The sequence below is a fragment of the Salmo salar genome, chromosome ssa02 (genome assembly GCF_905237065.1).
Source record: "Salmo salar chromosome ssa02, Ssal_v3.1, whole genome shotgun sequence".
NCBI lineage: Eukaryota > Metazoa > Chordata > Actinopteri > Salmoniformes > Salmonidae > Salmo > Salmo salar.
Genome location: NC_059443.1, coordinates 84543055 through 84565711, shown reverse-complemented (window position 1 = coordinate 84565711; position 22657 = coordinate 84543055). Strand labels below are relative to the sequence as shown.

The window sequence follows — 22657 nt, the reverse complement described above, 5'->3', positions numbered from 1 at the left end:
GTTTTCTATCCAAATCCACTAATAATATGCATATCCGACCTTCTGAGCCTGAGTAGCAGGCAGTTTACTACGGGCACGCCTTTCATCCGGACATCAAAATACTGCCCCCTACCCTAGAGAAGTTAAAAACAAAAATATTGAGGATACGGTACAGACATCTGAGTGATCTGAGCTTTCTGCGCTATCTGATTGTCTGGTCTGTGGGTGCACTTGATTTGCTCTCTGGGCCTGTTCCACTGTTCATACCGGACCCTTTTTCTTTGTTCCATGGGCTACCAAAATTCCGCAGCTGTAAACACGGTAGACGAGGTGGAGTCGTAGTGAAATTGAGGTGAAGAGAAAACCGAACGGCCCTCCCCTAATTTCTATTGGCTAAATGTCCAGTCACTGGAGAATAAGATGGATGAGCTTCATTCGAGAGTCTCCCATCACAGAGACTTGAAAAGCTGAACTATTGTATGTGGGGCTCCTGAGTGGCGCAGCGGTCTAAGGCACTACAGTCCCTGGTACGATTCCAGGCTGTATCACAGCGGTCTAAGGTACTGCATCTCAGTGCAAGAGTTGTCACTGCAGTCCCTGGTTCCATTCCAGGCTGTATCACAGCGGTGTAAGGCACTGCTACTCAGTGCTAAGGCGTCACTGCAGTCCCTGGTTCGGATCCAGGCTGAATCACATCCGGCCGTGATTGGGAGTCCAATAGGGCAGCGTGCAATTGGCCAAGCGTCATCCGGGTTTGGCTGGGGTAGGCCGTCACTGTAAATAAGAATTTGTTCTTAACTGACTTGCCTAGTTAAATAAAGGTTAAATACAAAATAAAAATAAATACTGAAATATGGCTGGATGATAACGCTTACACGTGGTACTCGGTGGATTCTCCATGCAGCAGCAGGATGGTTACATATGGTCTGCGGTTGTGAGGCCGGTTGGACGTACTGCCAAATAATCTAGAATGATGTTGGAGGCAGGTTATGGTAGAGAAATGAACATTAAATTATCAGGCAACAGCTCTGGTGGACATTCCTGCAGAGAGCATGCCAATTGCACGCTCCCTCAAAACTTGACACATCTGTGGCATCGTGTTGTGTGACAAAACTGCACATTTTAGAGCAGCCTTTTATTGTCCCCAACACAAGGTGCACCTGTGTAATGATCATGTTGTTTAATCAGCTTTTTTATAAACCACAGCTGGATGGATTATTTTGGCAGAAGAGAAATGCTCACTAACAGGGAAGTTAACAAATAAGCATTTTGTGCCTATGAAACACGGGACCAACACTTTACATGTTGCATTAATATTTGTGTTCAGTGTAATGAAATACAATTTAAAAATGCATCAAAAGATCTGTGTTTTTTCTCCCTATGCGGTTGCAATGCTGTGCACAGTTGTACTGCACTATAGTGCTTCAAAAATCGATAAACTTCTCTTGTTGTTGCAGGACGACTATTATTTTGAAAAAAATAGATCCGCCTTTCTGCGGCCATTTCATGATCTGCTACCAGCAGAATGGTAACGTGAAGGAAATGTTTTCAATGGAACGGATGTGAAGGCGGAGTCTGTCTTTTCTTTCGGGACTTTAGGCAGAGAGTCATGTGGTGGAATATTGACTCAGAAATATACCGCTCTTACTAGAACTTGTGAATTCAATATAGACTTTATTACAAACGTAACATAGCCGAGCCCTTCCATGGAAGGACCCTATTACACACGTAACAGAGCCGAACCCTTCCATGAAAAAGACTACATTCTCATATTACAGAGTCCTGCCTTTATAGGATTCTGTCTTTGCATAACGTATAGAGTCCCCTCCCTCTATATGAAAGGTAGCGGGGCCCTGGTCCTATATGTTCCATTCCTTATATAGCCATTCTGTCTCAGCTCTTCAAAGTGGACAGCCTAAATGCTGCTAATAATGGAAATGGAATCATAGTCATGAGTTTTGCTCCCGCAGTCACAGGGTAGAATATAACGCTAGCTCCTGTGGGAGAAAGGAAGACGTGCTGAAGGAAGGAAAGACATAGATACATTAACTAGGGGAAGAGGAGATTAATATCTAACCTTAAGTAAAGGTAACAAGGACGTTGGGGATCACGTAAGGGCCAGGCAGCCTAACTACAGAGCCATGGCAAAGTGCAGTCAGGTGAATGAACCTATGTTAAGTACACACGGCCTAGGGTACACTTAGAAAAGTACATGAAAGTAGGTAACAAGTTAAGTACATATGGACTGGGTGCACTTAGAAAGAAACACACGTGAAAGGAAAATGGGACAAACACCAAGAGTAAGCATGCGATGCATGCATTATTTTTATATCCACGTGAGGAAAGTTTGGCCACCATTATGTTAGAAATAAGAGCAGATATGGGCGTTATCCTCAGATGTGGGCGTTATCCATAGGATTGAAAGATAATGGTGGCAGAAAGCACAAAGGGTTTTTCTTCATTTACATAAAGCATGGACCTATGTATTGTATGTGCATAAAAGCAGAGCTGGGGCCTGAGAAAGTCAGTTGTTCCGCGGACCAGCTCGGCTTTGATACTTTCTATTAAAGTCTATATTGAATTCACAAGTTCTTGTAAGAGTGTTACTTTTAAGACAATTTTCCACGACATATTTTGGCGAGCTTGCCAGGAGCTGCAGGGACCTCAAATAACGGCGTTTTTTGGTTGGTGACGGTTTCTCTGGACAATCTCACAAACAAGTGGCCACCCAACTATAAATAAGGTAAGCTTGTTCTTACAAATAGTTGAAATGTTTGTGTAGATTGCTTCAGAGATTCAGCCTCAACAAAGAAGGCGCCACGTAGGTCTCTCTATTTAAGAACTCCTAAAAATCTATTAGTACTGAAAGAACTTTTGAATTCAATAAAACTGCACGCATGCATGCATTGGGGATTGTTAAAAATGATATGTGTACATTTTGTTGTGATTACATGCGCAGTGGGTAGTGGACCAGCTGGTGTGGGTATCTAGCGGGGAGGGCTTGCGCCTGCGCTGATTGGACCGTTCTAACGGGCCCACGTGTGGTTTTGTTGGGAGGGATTGTCCCGTCTGAATCTGCTTGGCCGAGTTCGACTGTTTCAGGACCTGTTTTGGGATGTGCGTTAACACAGCCCAATCAACCTGATCAGGCGGTTCGTGTTGGGTGGGTGATTCGGGTTGGTCCTCTCACGAGACCATAAATCTGGGAACCTTGTGTGGCCCAAGAGGTGTGTGCATTTGCTCTCTTTCGGCTGGACTGCCTGACCTAGCGTGGGGCTACTGCTGCTGTGTGCGTGTGGTCAGAACAAATAGATAGAAATCCTACACAATCACGCCTAGGAGAAAATTAGAGGGCTTGATTGGGTGGGCTGCTCACGATATCGCTCGAGGAACGAGGATCTGTATGCAGTGAGCAGGTAGGGCACGGGAGAGATTCGACCTAGGTAGGCGAATGGTAACCGTGAAAAGTTAGTCCTACAGATAATAACGCTCCGCTTTGCTAACGGCGCCGGAAGATCAGTAGGGTCCACCACGTAGCTGCTCTGAGGAACGGAGGACAGTACGAGGGGGGGGACAAACAGTGTGAAGGGAAACTGACCCGATTAGGCAGGACTTCCGTCATATTGTGTATAAACGTAAATGGGAGAGGAAGGGAAACTGACCCGATTAGGCAGGACTTCCGTCATACCATAAAAACCTGAATGAGTGGACGCTTCTCTGTGTTGAGGAAGTGAATCAGAGAAGCTAAAGACTGCAGTTAAATATAGTATATACTGGTGTGTGTGTGTGTGCCAACTAGTCAAGGGGAAGGAATGCGCAAACCTCTCTGTGACAGTTGATTAAGTGTAATTTGAGAAGGGTGCGTCTAGTGAGTACTAGGAAGAAGAAGTGATAAATCAATAGGTATTGATTAAAAGGAACTATGTAAAGATAACACATTAACATAATACATGTGATAAATAACTATTCTAGAATGCATAGGACTTGTTGAATAAAGTATCAAACAAGACACATATAGTATATACTGGTGTGTGAAGTAAAGAGATAAAACATACAGATAGGCAACAGATATACTATATGGTTAAAATAAACTCAGGCTACTTAGAATAAATAGTAACAACAAATACATAAAGAACCATACCATGGTATAGTCTGTAGTATATACTAGAGATCTTACAGTACCGTGAAGGACGGTAGGAGGAAAACGGGGGGTATCACTGTAGCTGCAGGACCCCTAAGAAGTTACACCATCTTGGAGAGAGAGTGGGTCTGGAGAGACTCTACAAGTATAGAAAATAGGTAGGATAAATTAGGAATATAAGTAACAGTAGGATAGAATATCATAAGTGAATAAATATAAAGAGATAAGAAAGTGTCGATATGAACAACAGCTGAATTAGACAGGAAAGTGTGATAAATAGGATGTAATAAAGTTAAAGTAATGGAATTTAGTAAAGCCATGGAGTCGCTGAGAGAAGCGCACAAAAATTCCACCAATTTGGTTTGAATGTGAAAGAGCAAACTGGATAATGTAGGGCAACATTACCCGGTAAACTGGATAAATAGAATCAAATAAAACCAGAATAAGAAGCTCAACTTACCATTGTTTTGAAATCAGCATTCTATCATCAGAAAATACATTACGATGGGGGCCAGATATGACTCTGCTCGCCTCGCAGACGTGCGAGGGGTGAGTAGAGCAATAAAAGCCATAAAATATCAAAACGTAAGAAGATAGCTCCCTGTTTTAGATATGGGAAGAATGTGAGTAGGGAGACACTGAAGCCTGGTGCAGTGGCAGGAAATGCAGCTTACAAGAGTGTGCATCCTTTTCAATAGAGCAACAACTAATCGTTTTGAGGTTAGTAAGAATGGAACTTTCACATAGCGGTGTATGGTCTCCGTTCGATCAATGAGTGATTAATAGAGATTACAGTTTCTATGTGATGAAAGACGTATTAGATCACGTTCTGCCTGACTGTTATCAGAGCACCGATGGGATTTACAAATGGTTCCACTTGGTATCATTTTGCTTTGAAACAATCGTTTCTGTGGTGATAAAATACGAGGATGATTTGTTATTAGCGTTGAACAACGGAAAATAAACTTATATGAGAGATCACCACCTTTGTAAATTAGTTGGAGGAACAGGCAAAGCAAAGTTTAACATATTTGAGGTTTTCAATTTCTGAAAGCAAGACTTAACCCGGGATCGGGTAGAAACTATGCGTTCTGAAACATGGCTAAACTCTCCGCGCATGCTCAGGAAAACGTAAGGGGTTTTCAATATTGTTAGACATTTCATGCCGACATTCTCTGAAACTGCTAAAACACTTGTGGAATGGAATCAAGAGCGTGAGGAAATGTTTGTCGGTTTAAAGAAGTAATTGGGTTAAACGCCAGCATTGGGATTGCCAAATTTAAATTAAAACTTTTAAAATGTTTGTTAGTTTATGAACATAGTGGAGGATTGAAGCAAACATTTAATGATTGGAGTAAGGATAGTGGAATTATAATTATAATATTAAGTATAAAAGTAATACTATTGGCTTGCTGACTAAAGGGTAACATTGTGAATACTAACGAAATGTACACTTTCTTTCCAGAAGGGGTTTTCATTTTCTCTTGTCAAAAATGTCCTTGGAAACTGCAATACTGGGGAAAGCAGTTAGTGATAGTCGGCTGTTTTAAGAGTAAAGTATCTGGATTAGGCTATAAATGGAGTTCCGGATAAGCCCGGTTCCTGTGTGTTCTTGACATACCAGCAAGTACACACCATACCGGGAAAGAATATGCGTTAGTGGATTTATTTAGAGAAGAGATAGTGTAAAATGGGATGCTTGGAAATGTTGTTCAGGCTATTTTGGTGGGATGCCAAAAGCACTAGTATGGATATACCAGAGTGCAGAATAACGGATTAGTTTACAAATGCTCTACAGTGGTTAACCAATGGTTTTGTATTATACTGAACTAACGACACAGGTTAAAATGATAAGATTACTGGAAAGGTCCTCTGGGATTTAATTTGGATGGACCTTTTTCAATCAGTTTTAAACTGGGGATACAGGAAGATGGAAATGTTTTGAAATATATCCAAATGGGTTCTGAAGGACAGGGACAGAGAAGGGAGAGGAAACAATTAATGGTGTCAAATGCCCTGAATCCTAATAATTTCCCGTGAAGACTGATCAACTTCACTAGAAATTATTGGAACAGGTGGGATTTAAATATAAAATGAATAAGAAACACCAGTCTCTATTCAGAGTGTACAATTACTTTGAAATTCTATTATTTCCATATGAAAATGATAAAGAGCTGTAATCTTAAATTGACTAGTTACTAAAATAATTGTATTTTTGATTTAACATGTTGTTGAATCATGTGTTCAGAGGGAAAATGAGCAGTTCCATGGGGTTATTGTCTTTGGGTAAATATACACGTGCTTTGTTCAGTCTGCATATAGAAAGGAAATATCTGTTAACAAGGGATGACAGCCACTCCAAATAGATTATGATACAAGTAAAGATGATTTCATTGCGTGTTTTTGTTTCAATACAACATTTGCAACAGTGGGATATTGAGGTTTGCGAGAGGTTATGTTGTTAAATGATCTGTAACTTGTCTGAGAGATCACCAGTAGAATAAGGGAGTTATAATGGAAGGTGATGTCAGAATGCATGGGAGAGATATTTTTACAACAAGTGTGTGTGAAGCTCGAACTCTCCCTAACCAGCGGAAGAGTGAGGGACAACTGCGTCTGATGACCTGTGAACTGTATCTGAAATAGACATGCTGGAATGATATGTGCTGGAGGAGGAAGACTAAAAGGGGAATAGGTTACTGACCTTTCATTACCAGGCCTCTCATGACAGAAAAACAGAGGCAATGGGGGTTGTAATATGAATAGATAGTATTGGTATTACAAGTTTAGTATTATTGTACATTTTTAAGGGAATGAAGCACTAAGAACTGAATTCTGATTTGGGTTGGACAATTTATAAAACGTTTTAGTTATGATTTGGATATAGAACTGTTTAAATGTACTAGGCCTAGGGAAGCTCTGGAAACTAAATCCTGAGACGGGGAGGTTGACAGAACTTACAGAAGATTAAAGGTTTTTGTTTCTTTTGTTTTATTATGTCATTACAAATTTAATGTTAAACTGTATTGATATAATTGATTGCATAAAAAGTTTATAGTCTGTTTTGCGATACACACAAGGATGAAGGTGGAGACCAACATTATGAGTAGTGATTTAGATACATTATGAGTAGTGGTCACTTATTACAAATATGCAGTTATTGTAATTTATTTTGCTCTTTTCTTGTCTGGTCAATTTATTTTAATTTTAAGGAACATAAGTGTGTTTATTGTTCCTGAGGAGGGAATGATATAAATTGACTAAAATTGATTTGAGAATGTTTAAGTATGTATCAAACTGTGGAAGGAAATTAGTAGTAAATTATGTGTTATGGGTTAGAAAAACTATGACTGCATTGGGGATCTGAGGGGCTCATAAATGAAGGTAATGGTAGTAGAGGGGTGTTATTTCTAGAGACTATGTATATTAATAGAAGAGAGAACTCACAGAAGAGAAAGGACAGCTGGCTGTGAAAAATATTTAGAAAAAATATATATATATATATATATAGGAATGCACAACATAGGGACAATTCTGAGTAAATTGAACATTACACATACCTAGAGTATGGGAAGAATAAAAGTGATAGTGGTGACATTTAACACTATGGTAAAAGTTTAAGAGAGTTATGACTTGGAGTTTTAAGAGGTTGGATAGTCTTCCAACTGGAAGACACTTGACTGATTACATGTTATTCCAACAGCAGTTGCTGTAGGGACCATAATTTGGCTATCATTATGTATAAGAATATCTGTGGTAGGAGGCGAGGTAATTGAGACACTGTTTAAATAGGGCTGTTATTTAAATATTACAAGGTAGTGATCTTGACATGTGAAAGCATATATCTGTTGTCAGGAAATAACCCATGTGGTAGTGTGTATGTCCTCAGGATTGAGTGTACATCAAGATACACCAGGCTGGGGGTATACTTCTTACAGCACCTGCAGTGGTAAAGATCATCATGTCTCTCTTCGGTGGGCGCATAATTCTCACAAGAAGTAAGGTCCAGCTGAACAATGGGTGAGCTTGAAAGCACCATGACAGGGGACGCGGAGAGAGAGAGACTAGATTCCACTGTAGACATACAGTTGTTGGGTTTGGGAGCTACTTATTTTATTGATTAATGCATCATATGAAAAAAGGACAGATGTTAGGGTAATTGTGCTCTAAACAACATGTTGAAGGCATTAATGTGAAAGCATATACAGTATTGAATTACTTCAAGAAGATATAATGTTTATTAGGGATATGCCTATCAGTTGAAATGGAGTAGATGGGAAACAAAGTGAAAATGACATGATTTGGGAACACCTCTCAGAACCTGGAGCCGAAAGGGGAAGACTGGGTGGAAGCACGAGGAAGCTTTTTAGTGCTTTTATTTTTGTGGATCCCAGCAGAAAAGTATCCTGGAGGCATAGAGTCAGGTGAAGAGAGAGTGGGAATTGTCATGGTCTCAGATTTCAGTTTCCATGAATATATTTATGCATGACATATCACATTGTCAATACTGTTGTGTTTTTGTTTTCCACATTCCAAGTCTTATGCTTAGGAACCAGAAGGAGAGGAGTCGCCAGCTTCAGCTGGAATGTTAGTTGGTGTATGATGAGTGATGGAAATAAGTGGATGTATGGTGTGATCATAAAACAGAGGCCATAAGTCTCTAAGTTTGAATGCCTCACAGAAAGAAGGCAGAAACCTGAACCAGGACCAGAGGTTCCACGTCTGATGATCCAAGAAACCAGGTCCGAGTGTTCCGGAAGAAAGGAATGAGCCAAGGAGGGAGGGTCCCTACAAGGTGGCTCGAATAATGTTAACTACCATCCAGGTGAAAGGAAGCAACACGTGGTACCATCTAAACCACTGTACCAAAGTCCCGTCAGGAAGGAGGAGCCAGGCAGGAGACAGGCAGGAGTCAGGCAGGAGCCAGGCAGGAGACGAAGAGGAGGTGTATCGAGGAGCAACTTTCAACAGCCAACAGACACTCTCTCCTGAATATCCAGAGTCCAGGGATGAGGAGGAGTGACATGCCTGTTGCTCCTGATGACATACCTACTCTGGCAGATACCCCTGATAGAGGTGTTGTTCAAGGGGACGGAGAAACAACGACAGGAGAATGGAAAGGAGACTTTCTTATCAACTTCTCTGTCCTCACATGGTCTTTTTAACAGACAGTGGAACAGGATAGATGAAGAATGGTAGAATGGTCTTGACAGCAACAGCAACAAACCTAGAAGAAATTGTAAAATTACCTCCCACTAGAGACTAGTACACCAACTAAGACAATAGAAAAACCACAGGAAAGTGGGTTGATGCAGAAAATCTGGACATCTGTTACCAACTGGGGTAGCTACAATGAAGAAACTACCCAAGAATCAAACATTGATCAAACATTTTGAAAAGCAATAACAAATGGCTTGTATAGGTGGGCTCAGTAAGAAGCAACTAAACATAGGATGGACAATTGCATTTTGTCTAGCAAATCACATTTGTCTGATATTTTAATAATACCTGAACTTGTATCTGTTGAAGAATGTGTTAAATGGAAAATGTTCAATGTATTCAGAATCAATACTACATACCTTTGTGTAACATAGAATGCAGATTGGCATTAGGTAGCACTAAAGATAGAAGATAATTAAACCAAAATATGTTGAAAAAACATGAATGTGCAACATATGACATGAAAACTGAATGAAATGGTCCTCATAATGATAGGTTTACTATGGTAAAAAGTAGATATGAATGTTTCTACAGCTATGGGGATAATGGGATAGATGTGAGAAACACTACAGTTAATTGTTAAACTATTGGGTGTTAGAAACTGCAGAAGTTAGTAAATTTGATGATAAAGGAATGATTATGGATTACAAAGGTACATGTGGTAATATAACTCAAGTAACACTATCTTTTGCAGTGTTAAAGATGTATAACCTGGTAATCATTTACTATGGAGTGTATTGTCTATTACCTTTCTACCTTTGACAAGGGATAAATTAAGTTAGAACTTCTGAATTTTGTATACTTAAACTTGTGGGTAAAATGGGGAAATTCCGGTTTCAAGTGTCCATGGACCATGTCCTTAGTCCTTTAGCAGGTGTTTTCATTTGTGATTTCACTGTTGTTACAGAGGTGTCTGTAAGGAAGGATCTTGTTTAAGTGTCAAATTTAGAATGACATTATAAGGATTTTCTTATTTTCTTTATGTTTTAAATAACTGAGATAAACTCAGGCAAGGCTATGTACTACATGTTCATACTTCTTCATAGTATACTGATTTGTTATATGTATCCTCGTTCACTATTTGATAAGTGTGACTGGATGTTTTACTCCTATCCATGTTATCGTTTTGGAGATGTTTGGTCCAGCATATGACTATGTTTTATCTTCTCACATTGCGTTCTACACACTTACTATTTGATGGATTATTATTATTATTATTATTGTTATTATCCATTCCCATCTTTAAATTCTCTAGGGTTATCATGTTTTGTGTGGGACTAATTAGTCCCAGAGGAGGGATTTATGTGGGAGAAAGGAAGACGTGCTGAAGGAAGGAAAGACATAGATACATTAACTAGGGGAAGAGGAGATTAATATCTAACCTTAAGTAAAGGTAACAAGGACGTTGGGGATCACGTAAGGGCCAGGCAGCCTAACTACAGAGCCATGGCAAAGTGCAGTCAGGTGAATGAACCTATGTTAAGTACACACGGCCTAGGGTACACTTGGAAAAGTACATGAAAGTAGGTAACAAGTTAAGTACATATGGACTGGGTGCACTTAGAAAGAAACACACGTGAAAGGAAAATGGGACAAACACCAAGAGTAAGCATGCGATGCATGCATTATTTTTATATCCACGTGAGGAAAGTTTGGCCACCATTATGTTAGAAATAAGAGCAGATATGGGCGTTATCCTCAGATATGGGCGTTATCCATAGGATTGAAAGATAATGGTGGCAGAAAGCACAAAGGGATTTTCTTCATTTACATAAAGCATGGACCTATGTATTGTATGTGCATAAAAGCAGAGCTGGGGCCTGAGAAAGTCAGTTGTTCCGCGGACCAGCTCGGCTTTGATACTTTGTATTAAAGTCTATATTGAATTCACAAGTTCTTGTAAGAGTGTTACTTTTAAGACAATTTTCCACGACACTCCCTAATCTACAATTCAACAGACTAGGGATAAACATCTCATCTGGTTCACTTCGCCTGAACTCTGCAAACGACCGGCCGTAAACGAGTGTCTACAATGAATCAGGTGAGTTAGATACATGTAAAGTATATATAAAAACACGTCTGCGGGCACGAACGACGTAACACGTTTCACGGAGCTCCGACAGGTTGTGACACAATTTAATTTAGAGCACAGTTATATTTATTGTTTAATTTCACTTTACTAAGTATTGTTAACATAGTTTAATATCTCGTTGCACTCCCGATCGGTAATAATGGCCGTGAATTGCTGAATGGAAGACTGCTAAAGTAGGCCTCAGCAAAGCCTTGGATTTTCCTGAACGAGCTACCGACTGGAGAACCGTGCATGTATCAGGAGCAGACATATGCCAGGCTCTCCAGTCGGTAGCTCGTTTAGGAAAATCCAAGGTTTTGCTGCGGCCTACAGTTAAATTCATTTGGTCGGCAGAATATCAGAATCAATGTTTTTCGTCTCTCTTCTCTTCATAAAATTTAAATAAAATTATAGAATTGTTGTAAACGCGACTTGACATAGGAATTGCTTCTTCTTATATTTGTTGGACAGTCTGGTTAGTTGTACTGTATCATACTATAATTAGTGTGAATTGATAGGCCTATTGTAGTATACTATAATTAGTCTGGTTAGTTAGGCCTACTGTAGCATACTATAATTAGTCTGAATGGATAGACCTACTGTAGTATATTATAATTAGTCTGAATGGATAGATCTACTGTAGTATATTATAATTAGTCTGAATGGATAGATCTACTGTAGTATATTATAATTAGTCTGAATGGATAGACCTACTGTAGTATACTATAATTAGTCTGAATGGATAGACCTACTGTAGTATACTATAATTAGTCTGAATGGATAGACCTACTGTAGTGTATTATAATTAGTCTGAATGGATAGACCTACTGTAGTATACTATAATTAGTCTGAATGGATAGACCTACTGTAGTATACTATAATTAGTCTGAATGGATAGACCTACTGTAGTGTACTATAATTAGTCTGAATGGATAGAACTACTGTAGTATACTATAATTAGTCTGAATGAATAGACCTACTGTAGTATACTATAATTAGTCTGAATGGATAGACCTACTGTAGTATACTATAATTAGTCTGAATGAATAGACCTACTGTAGTATACTATAATTAGTCTGAATGAATAGACCTACTGTAGTATACTATAATTAGTCTGAATGGATAGACTACTGTAGTGTACTATAATTAGTCTGAATGGATAGAACTACTGTAGTATACTATAATTAGTCTGAATGAATAGACCTACTGTAGTATATTATAATTAGTCTGAATGAATAGACCTACTGTAGTATATTATAATTAGTCTGAATGAATAGACCTACTGTAGTATACTATAATTAGTCTGAATGGATAGACCTACTGTAGTATACTATAATGAGTCTGGTTTGTATTTATTATGGATCCCCATTAGTTGCTGCCAAAGCTGTTGTTAACAAAAATAAAAACATTACAAAACATTTCACAGCAGATTTCACCAGACATTAAGTGTGTTCCCTCTGGCCGCTACTCTTCCACAAATCTACAACCCAAATAAATCCCTGTGTACTTGTGTGTGTATATAGTGCGTATGTTGTCATGTGTGTGTCTCTTCACAGTCCCCGCTGTTCCATAAGTTGTATTTTTAATGTTTTTAAAATTTGGTTTTACTGCTGAGTTACTTCATGCCTCTATGTAGTACTGTGCTCCTCACATAATCTGTGCTGGACTTGGGGACTGTGAAGAGACCTCTGGTGACATGTCTTGTGGGGTATGCATGGTGTGTGCCAGTAGTTCAAACAGACAGCTCGGTGCATTCAGCTTGCCAACACCTCTCACAAATACAAGCAGTGATGCATCTCTCCTCTACTTTGAGCCAGGAGAGATTGACATGCATATCATTAATGTTAGCTCTCTGTGTACATTTAAGGGCCAGCCATGCTGCTCTGTTCTGAGTCAATTGTAATTTTCCTAAGTTCCTCTTTGTGGCACCTGACCACATGACTGGACAGCAGTCCAGGCGCAACAAAACTAGGGCCTGTACTCCCTACCTTGTTGATTGCGTTGTTAAGAAGACAGAGCAGCGCTTTATTATGGACAGACTTCTCCCCATCTTAGCTGCTGTTGTATCAATATGTTTTAACCATAACAAATTATAATCATGGGTTACTCCTAGCAGTTTAGTGTCCTCAACATGATTAAGTTACACATTATTCATTGCAATAATTGGTTGAGGTTAAGTGAATGATTTGTCTGAAATACATTACTTTTAGTTTTGATCCTGACTAGTCTCCCAGTCCCTGCCGCTGAAAAACATCCCCACAGCATGATGCTGCCACCACCATGCTTCACCATAGGGATTTGTACCAGGTTTCCTCCAGATGTGACACTTAGCAGCCAAGGTGGTTACAAACTTCTTCCATTTAAGAATGATGGAGGCCACTGTGTTCTTGGGGACCTTCAATGCTGCAGACATGCTTTGGTACCCTTCGCCAGATCTGTGCCTTGACACAATCCTGTCCTGTCTCGGAACTCTACGGACAATTCCTTTGACCTCATGGCTTGGTCTTTGCTCTGACATGCACTGTCAACTGTGGGACTTTATATAGACAGGTGTGTGTCTTTCCAAATCATGTCCAATCAATTAAATTTACCACAGGTGGTCTCTAATCAAGTTGTAGAAACATCTCAGGGATTATCGATGGAAACAGGATGCACTTGAGCTCAATTTCGAGTCTCATAAGGGTCTGTATACTTATTTAAATAAGGTATTTTTTTACCTTTTTTTTATACTTTTGCAAACATTTCTAAAAACCTGTTTTTGTTTTGTCATTATGGGGTATAGTGTGTAGATGAGGAAAACATTTTTTAATTTAATCAATTTTAGAATAAGGCTGTAATGTAACAAAATGTGGAAAAGTCAAGGAGTCTGAATACTTTATGAATTCGTTGGTCATTTAGTAGCCAGCTAGTGGTGATACTTGTAAACATTACTGCTAGGTCGTTCCAGCTGTTATTTTAGTTACAAGCTAGCTACATTTGGAGCACTGTAGCTAGCTACTAACTACCTAACCTACAGATAATTAGGCTATCAGAAAAACAGGTCAATGGTAGCTAGCCAACATAGTTACAAGTACTATTATGCTTTGGAACCAATTATCCACAGTTGCGAATAGTTACCTGGCTGGCTGGCTAGCTTTATTGGTCCATGGAGTAGGTTAGCTGGTATTACTGCAGTATTACCACTTAACTCTGTACTCATCCTTGATTATTCCATTCCGTTGCAGAAGAGGGAGGAGGAGAGTGAAGGGTCCTCCTCCTGGCTTGTTGGTTTGTTTACAAATCGCAGAGTGTGGGCTGTGCCAGAAACTATATTGGCTGTGCACACAGAGGAAGGTGGAGAAGTGCACCCCCGATTTAATCAATAATTAGTCGGTTTTCGGAGGGTGGAACTAAACTAGCATTTCTGCACTAGGACAGGAATTAGGTAGAAATAGTGTCTGCAACTTCCTCTGGAGGACGGGTCCTTTAATATTTCAGCTAAGCTCATCAACTTCCTCTGGAGGACGGGTCCTTTAATATTTCAGCTAACCTCATCAACTTCCTCTGGAGGAGGGGTCCTTTAATATTTCAGCTAACCTCATCAACTTCCTCTGGAGGACGGGTCCTTTAATATTTGCCTTTTTAAACGGGATTGGAATGACTTGAGTATTTTAAATTACTGACATGGGTCAACACCTTATCAAAGCAACTGATGATGATGATGATGCAGAGGTTGTTGATTGTGCTCTTCTCAAGTCCTCGGTGTGTAAGAGCTATACATGGAGACACAGTTCCCATAATGCAACACTAGACTATAATAGGACATCAGGAACTGTTTTCTGGACAAAGGTTTAATAGTTGGAAGACTTATTTTAGATCATTATTGTTTTGTACCAATATGACAAGACACCTACTCTCTTTTTGGGTTGACAGGAAACACTCTCCCTCCAACCTTCCTCCCCCCTACCCCTCCTGGAGTCCCCGTGTCATGCCTCTCCCGGTAGCCCCTTACTGCTGGGTCTGAAGAGGCTGTCTGTGCGGCTGGTCGACTGCAGGAAAACACCGGCGCTAAGTGGGTTTATGCTCTGACATACATTTATTTTGGGACACTCCCTGAATGTCATTAATTACCACTAAATACAATCTGTTTTAAAGATGTAGAATTTAAAAAATAAATAAATAAATTCACCTTCATTTAACCTGGTAGGCTAGTTGAGAACAAGTTCTCATTTACAACTGCGACCTGGCCAAGATAAAGCAAAGCAGTGCGACACAAACAGCAACACAGAGTTACACATGGAATAAACAAGTGTACAGTCAATAACACAATAGAAACGAAGGTCTATATATAGTGTGCAAATGGCGTGAGGAGGTAAGGCAATAAATAGGCCACAGTAGCGAAGTATTTACAATTTCGCAAATTAACACTGGAGTGATACAGTGGGGGGGGAAAAGTATTTCATCCCCTGCTGATTTTGTACGTTTGCCCACTTACAAAGAAATGATCAGTTTATAATTTTAATAGTAGGTTTATTTGAACAGTGAGAGACAGAATAACAACAAAAAAATCCAGAAAAACGCATGTCAAAAATGTTATAAAATGATTTGCATTTTAATGAGGGAAATAAGTATTTGACCCCTCTGCAAAACATGACTTAGTACTTGGTGGCAAAACCCTTGTTGGCAATCACAGAGGTCAGACGTTTCTTGTAGTTGGCCACCAGGTTTGCACACATCTCAGGAGAGATTTTGTCCCACTCCTCTTTGCAGATCTTCTCCAAGTCATTAAGGTTTCGAGGCTGACGTTTGGCAACTCGAACCTTCAGCTCCCTCCACAGATTTTCTATGGGATTAAGGTCTGGAGACTGGCTAGGCCACTCCAGGACCTTAATGTGCTTCTTCTTGAGCCACTCCTTTGTTGCCTTGGCTGTGTGTTTTGGGTCATTGTCATTCTGGAATACCCATCTTCAATGCCCTGGCTGAGGGAAGGAGGTTTTCAGCCAAGATTTGACGGTACATGGCCCCGTCCATCATCCCTTTGATGCGGTGAAGTTGTCCTGTCCCCTTAGCAGAAGAACACCCCCAAAGCATAATGTTTCCACCTCCATGTTTGACGGTGGAGATGGTGTTCTTGGGGTCATAGGCAGCATTCCTCCTCCTCCTCCAAACACAGCGAGTTGAATTGATGTCAAAGAGCTCCATTTTGGTCTCATCTGACCACAACACTTTCACCAGTTGTCCTCTGAGTCATTCAGATATTCATTGGCAGACTTCAGACGGGCCTGTATATGTATTCTTGAGCAGGGGGACCTTGCGGGCGCTGCAGGATTTCAGTCCTTCGCGGCGTAGTGTGTTACCAATTGTTTTCTTGGTGACTATGGTCCCAGCTGCCTTGAGATCAATGACAAGATCCTCCCGTGTAGTTCTGGGCTGATTCCTCACCGTTCTCATGATCTTTGCAACTCCACGAGGTGAGATCTTGCATGGAGCCCCAGGCCGAGGGATATTGACAGTTCTTTTGTGTTTCTTCCATTTGCGAATAATCGCACCAACTGTTGTCACCTTCTCACCAAGCTGCTTGGCGATGGTCTTGTAGGCCATTCCAGCCTTGTGTAGGTCTACAATCTTGTCCCTGACATCCTTGGAGAGCTCTTTGGTCTTGGCCATGGTGGACAGTTTGGAATCTGATTGATTGCTTCTGTGGACAGGTGTCTTTTTTACAGGTAACAAGCTGCGGTTAGGAGCACTCCCTTTAAGAGTGTGCTCATAATCTCAGCTCATTACCTGTATTAAAGACACCTGGGAGCCAGAAATCTTTCTGATTGAGAGGGGGTCAAATACTTATTTCCCTCATTAAAATGCAAATCAATTTATAACATTTTTGACATGCGTTTTTCTGGATATTTTTGTTGTTGTTCTGTCTCTCACTGTTCAAATAAACCTACCATTAAAATTATAGACTGATCCTTTCTTTGTCAGTGGGCAAACGTACAAAATCAGCAGGGGATCAAATACTTCCCCCCCCCCACTGTAGATGAGCAGAGGGTGATGTGCAAGTAGAAATACTGGTGTGAAAAGAGCAGAAAAGTAAATATAAACAATATGGCGATGAGGTAGGTAGATTGGGTGGGCTATTTACAGATGGACTATGTACAGCTGCAGCGATCGGTTAGCTGCTCAGATAGCTGATGTTTAAAGTTAGTGAGGGAAATATAAGTCTCCAGCTTCAGCGATTTTTGCACTTTGTTCCAGTCATTGGCAGCAGAGAACTGGAAGGAAAGGCAGCCAAAGTAGGTATTGGCTTTGGGGATGACCAGTGCCATATACCTGCTGGAGCGCGTACTATGGGTGCTTGTTGCTATGGTGATCAGTGAGCTAAGGCGGAGCTTTACCTAGCGTAGACTTATAGATGACCTGGAGCCAGTGGGTCTGGCATCGAAAATGTAGCGAGGGCCAGCCGACTAGAGCATACAGGTCGCAGTGGTGGGTGGTATAAGGGGCTTTGGTGACAAAACGGATGGCACAGTGATAGACTGCATCTAGTTTGCTGAGTATTGGAAGCTATTTTGTAAATGACATCGCTGAAGTCGAGGATCGGTAGGATAGTCAGTTTTACGAGGGTATGTTTTTTGCGACGTTGGAAGCCGATTCTAGATTTATCATTACAAGCACTCCTACACCCTTGGATACATTGACAATTTGAAGATTTAATACGATTTTACATTGAAGATTTGAATGCTTATATTCGGTTACAAGAGTGTGAAAAGCTGGGCCTAAATCTGGCTTTGATATGAAGGAAACATAACTCCCTGTCTTTGCTTCACAGGGGACATTCCTAACCGTCACTCTCTCAGATGGGGCTTGTCATCTGGGGAGGCAAAACATCATGATGCTGACGAGGCAGAGAAAAGTCTCTCAAGATCAGAACACCTCAAGAAACAACAGCAGAGACCCACAAGGAAGAAATCTCACTGCTGCACTGACTGTGGGAAGAGTTACACCTCTAAAGTAAACCTTAGAGGACACCAGAGAATTCATACTGGAGAGAAACCTCACTGCTGCTCCCAGTGTGGAGCTAGCCTCTCCACTGCCAGTGCACTGGAAGGGCACATGCGGATTCACACTGGAGAAAAACCGTACCAGTGCTCAGAATGTGGGCAGAGATTTACATACTCCAGTGGTTTACGTATACATGAGAGAATAAAACACACCCACGAAAAACCACACTGTTGCTCTGACTGCGGGAAGAGATTTTTTACATCACAAAGCTTAAAAGCTCACTGGCGGATTCACAGTGGAGAGAGACCGTTCCACTGCTCTGAGTGTGGGAAGAGTTTCACAGAAGCCTCGGCACTGTCTGAACACAAACGAATACACACAGGAGAAAAGCCTCACCACTGTGAGCAGTGCGGGGGAAGCTTTTCCTCAGCTAAGTTACTCAGAATACATCAGAGGATTCACACAGGGGAGAAACCTTACCAATGCACTGTCTGTGGGAAAAGCTTCAGATTTTTGTCTTCTTTAAGATGTCACCAGCTAAGACATACTGGAGAGAAGCCCCACCAATGTACTGAGTGTGGGAAGAGGTTTGCTGTTAAGAGTGGACTCTTGCGACATAACATAGTGCACACTGGAGAGAAAGGCTACCAATGCCAACAGTGTGGCAAGAAGCTAGGATCATCTCATTCTCTAGAGCAGCATAAGCGAACACACACTGGACAGAAACCCTTCCATTGTTACCACTGTAAGTTGAGCTTTGCCACTAATTCAGCCCTGTACAAACACCAGAGAATTCACACAGGAGAGAAGCCACACAGCTGCAATGTTTGCCAGAGGAGTTTTGGACGGTCGGATCACCTGAAAAATCATATGCAAATTCACACAGGAGAAAAGCCATACCACTGCTCTAAGTGCGAGCTGAGTTTCAGTAACGATAGATCTCTGAAAGAACATGAGGTCAGACACACAGAAGATAAACCTCATTGCTGCTCCCAATGTGGCGCTAGTCTGTCTTCTGCCAGGGCACTGGAAGGACACATGCGAATTCACACTGGAGAGAAACCGTACGAGTGCTCTGAATGTGGGCAGAAGTTTGCACATAGAGCCAGTCTTGGGACACACCGAAGAATACACACAGGAGAGAAACCCTATCACTGCTCTGACTGCAAGAAGAGCTTTTCAAGACTTGACTCTTTAAAGAATCACAAGTTCACACATTCAGAGAAGATGTACCACTGCTCTCAGTGTGAGTCGAGCTGCACAACGCCAGGCGCATTAAAGAAACACCAACTTATACACACTGGAGAGAAGCCTTACCACTGCTCCCACTGTGACAAGAGCTTCCTTTGGCAACAATCTCTCAAACAACATGAGCGTTGTCACAAGGGAGAGAACCCGTAATCTTGCTCAGATTGTGATAACTTTGCCACAATGGCAACCTTGCAAATTCACCAGCGAAGACACACAGGAGAGAGGCCAAACCAATGCCCTTTCCCTGACTGTGGGAAGAGTTTTTCCCAGGCCAGCGCCTTGAAAGTTCACAAGAGAAGGCACACAGGAAAGAAGCCGCACCACTGTGATCAGTGTGGGAAGAGTTTTGTCACGTCAGGTGACTTTCAAACTCACTCCAAAAATAATGTGGACTTAGTTTTTCTAGATCTGATTCCTTAAAGATTCACCAGAGAATCCACACAGGAGGGAGGCCGTACAGCTGCTCAGAGTATGATGGGTTACACCTTGAAGGGTCACCTTACTAGACACCAGCTGACACACAGGAGAGAAACTTCACCACTGCTCTGACTGTGGGAAGAGTTTTATTCTCTTAGGCAACCTAAAAACACATCAGTTAACGAACACCGGAGAGAAGCCTTACCACCGCTTTGATTGTAAGAAGAGTTTTACCACGAAGGGTCAACTGAATGGCAGAGACACAAAGGAGAGAAACCACACTACTGCTTCAAGTGTTCAGTCGACTTTATTCCACGTTCAGCGCAAGCACAGCGGGACACCCTACCACTGCACCCTCTGTGCGCAGCTTCAGCTCACCACAGCATCTGAAATACCACTAGATGAGACACGCGGGAGAGAAACCATTCATATGCACCGACTGCAGGAAAATATTCACTCAGGCCGGGCGATTGACTTAACACAGGAGGATTCACACCGGAGACTAACCTCACAGCTGGGATCAGTGTGACGAGTTTCTGTAAAAGGAGCAGTCTGCAATCACACCAGCGGACGCACACAGGAGAGAAGCCTTACAGTTGTGATTGAATGTGGGAAGAGATTCACTAAGTCAGGAATCCTGGCTTCGCACAAGAGAATGCACACCTGTGAGAAACCTCACCACTGCTCTCTAACGGTGGGAAATGCTTTACCACCTCAAGTCAACTAAGTATACACCGGAGAACACACACAGGAGCGAGGCCTAATGGCTGTGCACAAGATACATTTTATGCCTGGATCAAATTTGTAATTTGTAGATTATGGAACACCTATAGAGTAATTTATAGAATGAGCAACAAGGACACACGTAACAACTGTGAAACGTGAATGCTTCTAGGTTGTCCTTGACAATGCCCATAACTGAAACCACAATACTTCAAAATACAGAGGGTTTCACTCTGTGTTGTGGATTTGACCAAAACCCATAGTTTTTAATTTAGGCCAAAACGTTTAATCTGTTTACTGTGTTGCCTTGCAGTATTACTTAACATCTTTGTTGCAAACAGAATGGATGATTGTTAGTGATTTTCTTTAAACACAAGCCTCCTTTGTCGTACAGGCCAGTAATGTGGACTCACCTTGGTCAAAACACCAGACTTGTTATCCCTCACCACCAGAGAGCAGCAAGGATGCTCAGTTCTCCCCTCTACTCACTCTACACCAATGACTGCACCTCATACAACTCCTCTGTCAAACTACTCTAGTGTCCAGATTACATCACTCTGGTCAGTCTCATCACCGACGGCCATTAATCCATGTCATGTGGAGAGGTCGACCGGCTAGTTTTTCCTAGCCACCGTGCTTCTACGTTTGCATTGCCTGCTGTTTGGGGTTTTCGGCTTGGTTTCTGTGTAAGAACATTGTGACATCTGTTGATGTAAAAAGGGCTTTATAAATAAATTTGTGGATTTGACAACTCTAATGCAGTTCTACCTCCGACAACAAGCCCTGAGAACAGACATATTTCTCAACATGCTCACAACTTGTCATTGGATACAAATTATAAACATTAGGGCTAGATTCTGCCTTAACCCGTGATAACCGACAACTGCATAGTCATTTCATTGATTTTAGTCAGGTGATGTCTGAGGTGTAACTGCATTAGAGCTGTCAAATTAGCAACCGTCCCCCTGCTGTAATACCCATCGTGGACATTGCCACTGGATAATCTCATGCAGCCTTGTTAGATTCGAACGTGTTTTGTAATCTACCCCTCAAATAGCCTGATATGCTGTAATCTACACCTTGATTAGCCTGATATAATGCTGTAATCTACACCTGATATGGTGTAAAATTACAAGATTATGTTCTATACTGCTTATGCATTGAATAGTTGGATCAGTTATTTTCCACTGTGTCTGTTGGCCTGAGTTAGGCCTCTGGGTTTAAAGCCAACAGCCGATTGGGGGTAAAATTGTGATAAGGCTACATCCTGTCTTCCAGCTGTGTGGAGGAGAACTGAAAGATTACCTTTGTATAGCATCAGCAATATGACCTGGAGACAGAAACTACACCTGATCTGAGCTAATCTTGTTGTTCCTGCTTGAGTGGACAATATACCCTTTTATGCTTTCACACTTCTGCTGACTGCTACGTAGACAGAGCTTTTCATAAAACCTGAGACCCAACTCTGTTCTGTTCAGGGGCTCTTAACTGCACCATTGAGTGATTGTTAACCATTCCAGAATTGCTATTCTTATAATAAAACTTGTGGTTTGAAGATTCTGCAGTCTCTTCCTTTAGAAGTTTCACAACATTTGTAATCTACACCTCGACTAGCCTGATATGTTGTAATCTACACCTCAATAAGCGTGATAAAACTGCACATTTTGGAGAAGCCTTTTATTGTCCCCAGCACAAGGTGCACCTGTGTAATAATCATGTTGTTCTATCGGCTTTTTGATAAGCCACATTGATTATCTTGGCAAAGGAGAAATGCTCCCTAACAGGGATGGAAACAAATTTCTGCACAAAATCTTATAGAAATAAGCGGTGTGTAGGAAAAAAAATATGTTTTTTTCGCAATCTGGGATTTTTTTATT

The 22657-nt window shown here is 41.2% G+C and overlaps 1 protein-coding gene across 1 annotated transcript; it reads left to right on the top strand.

Annotated features, from left to right (window-relative positions):
* Positions 1-1957: 1957 nt before the first annotated feature.
* LOC106593767 (zinc finger protein 883-like) lies at positions 1958-22335 on the top strand. The gene is made up of 3 exons (XM_045711420.1): positions 1958-11381; positions 15324-15462; positions 18217-22335. The coding sequence occupies exons 1-3, from the start codon at positions 11373-11375 to the stop codon at positions 19788-19790; spliced, it is 1722 nt and encodes a 573-aa protein (XP_045567376.1). The 5' UTR covers positions 1958-11372; the 3' UTR covers positions 19791-22335.
* Positions 22336-22657: the final 322 nt, after the last annotated feature.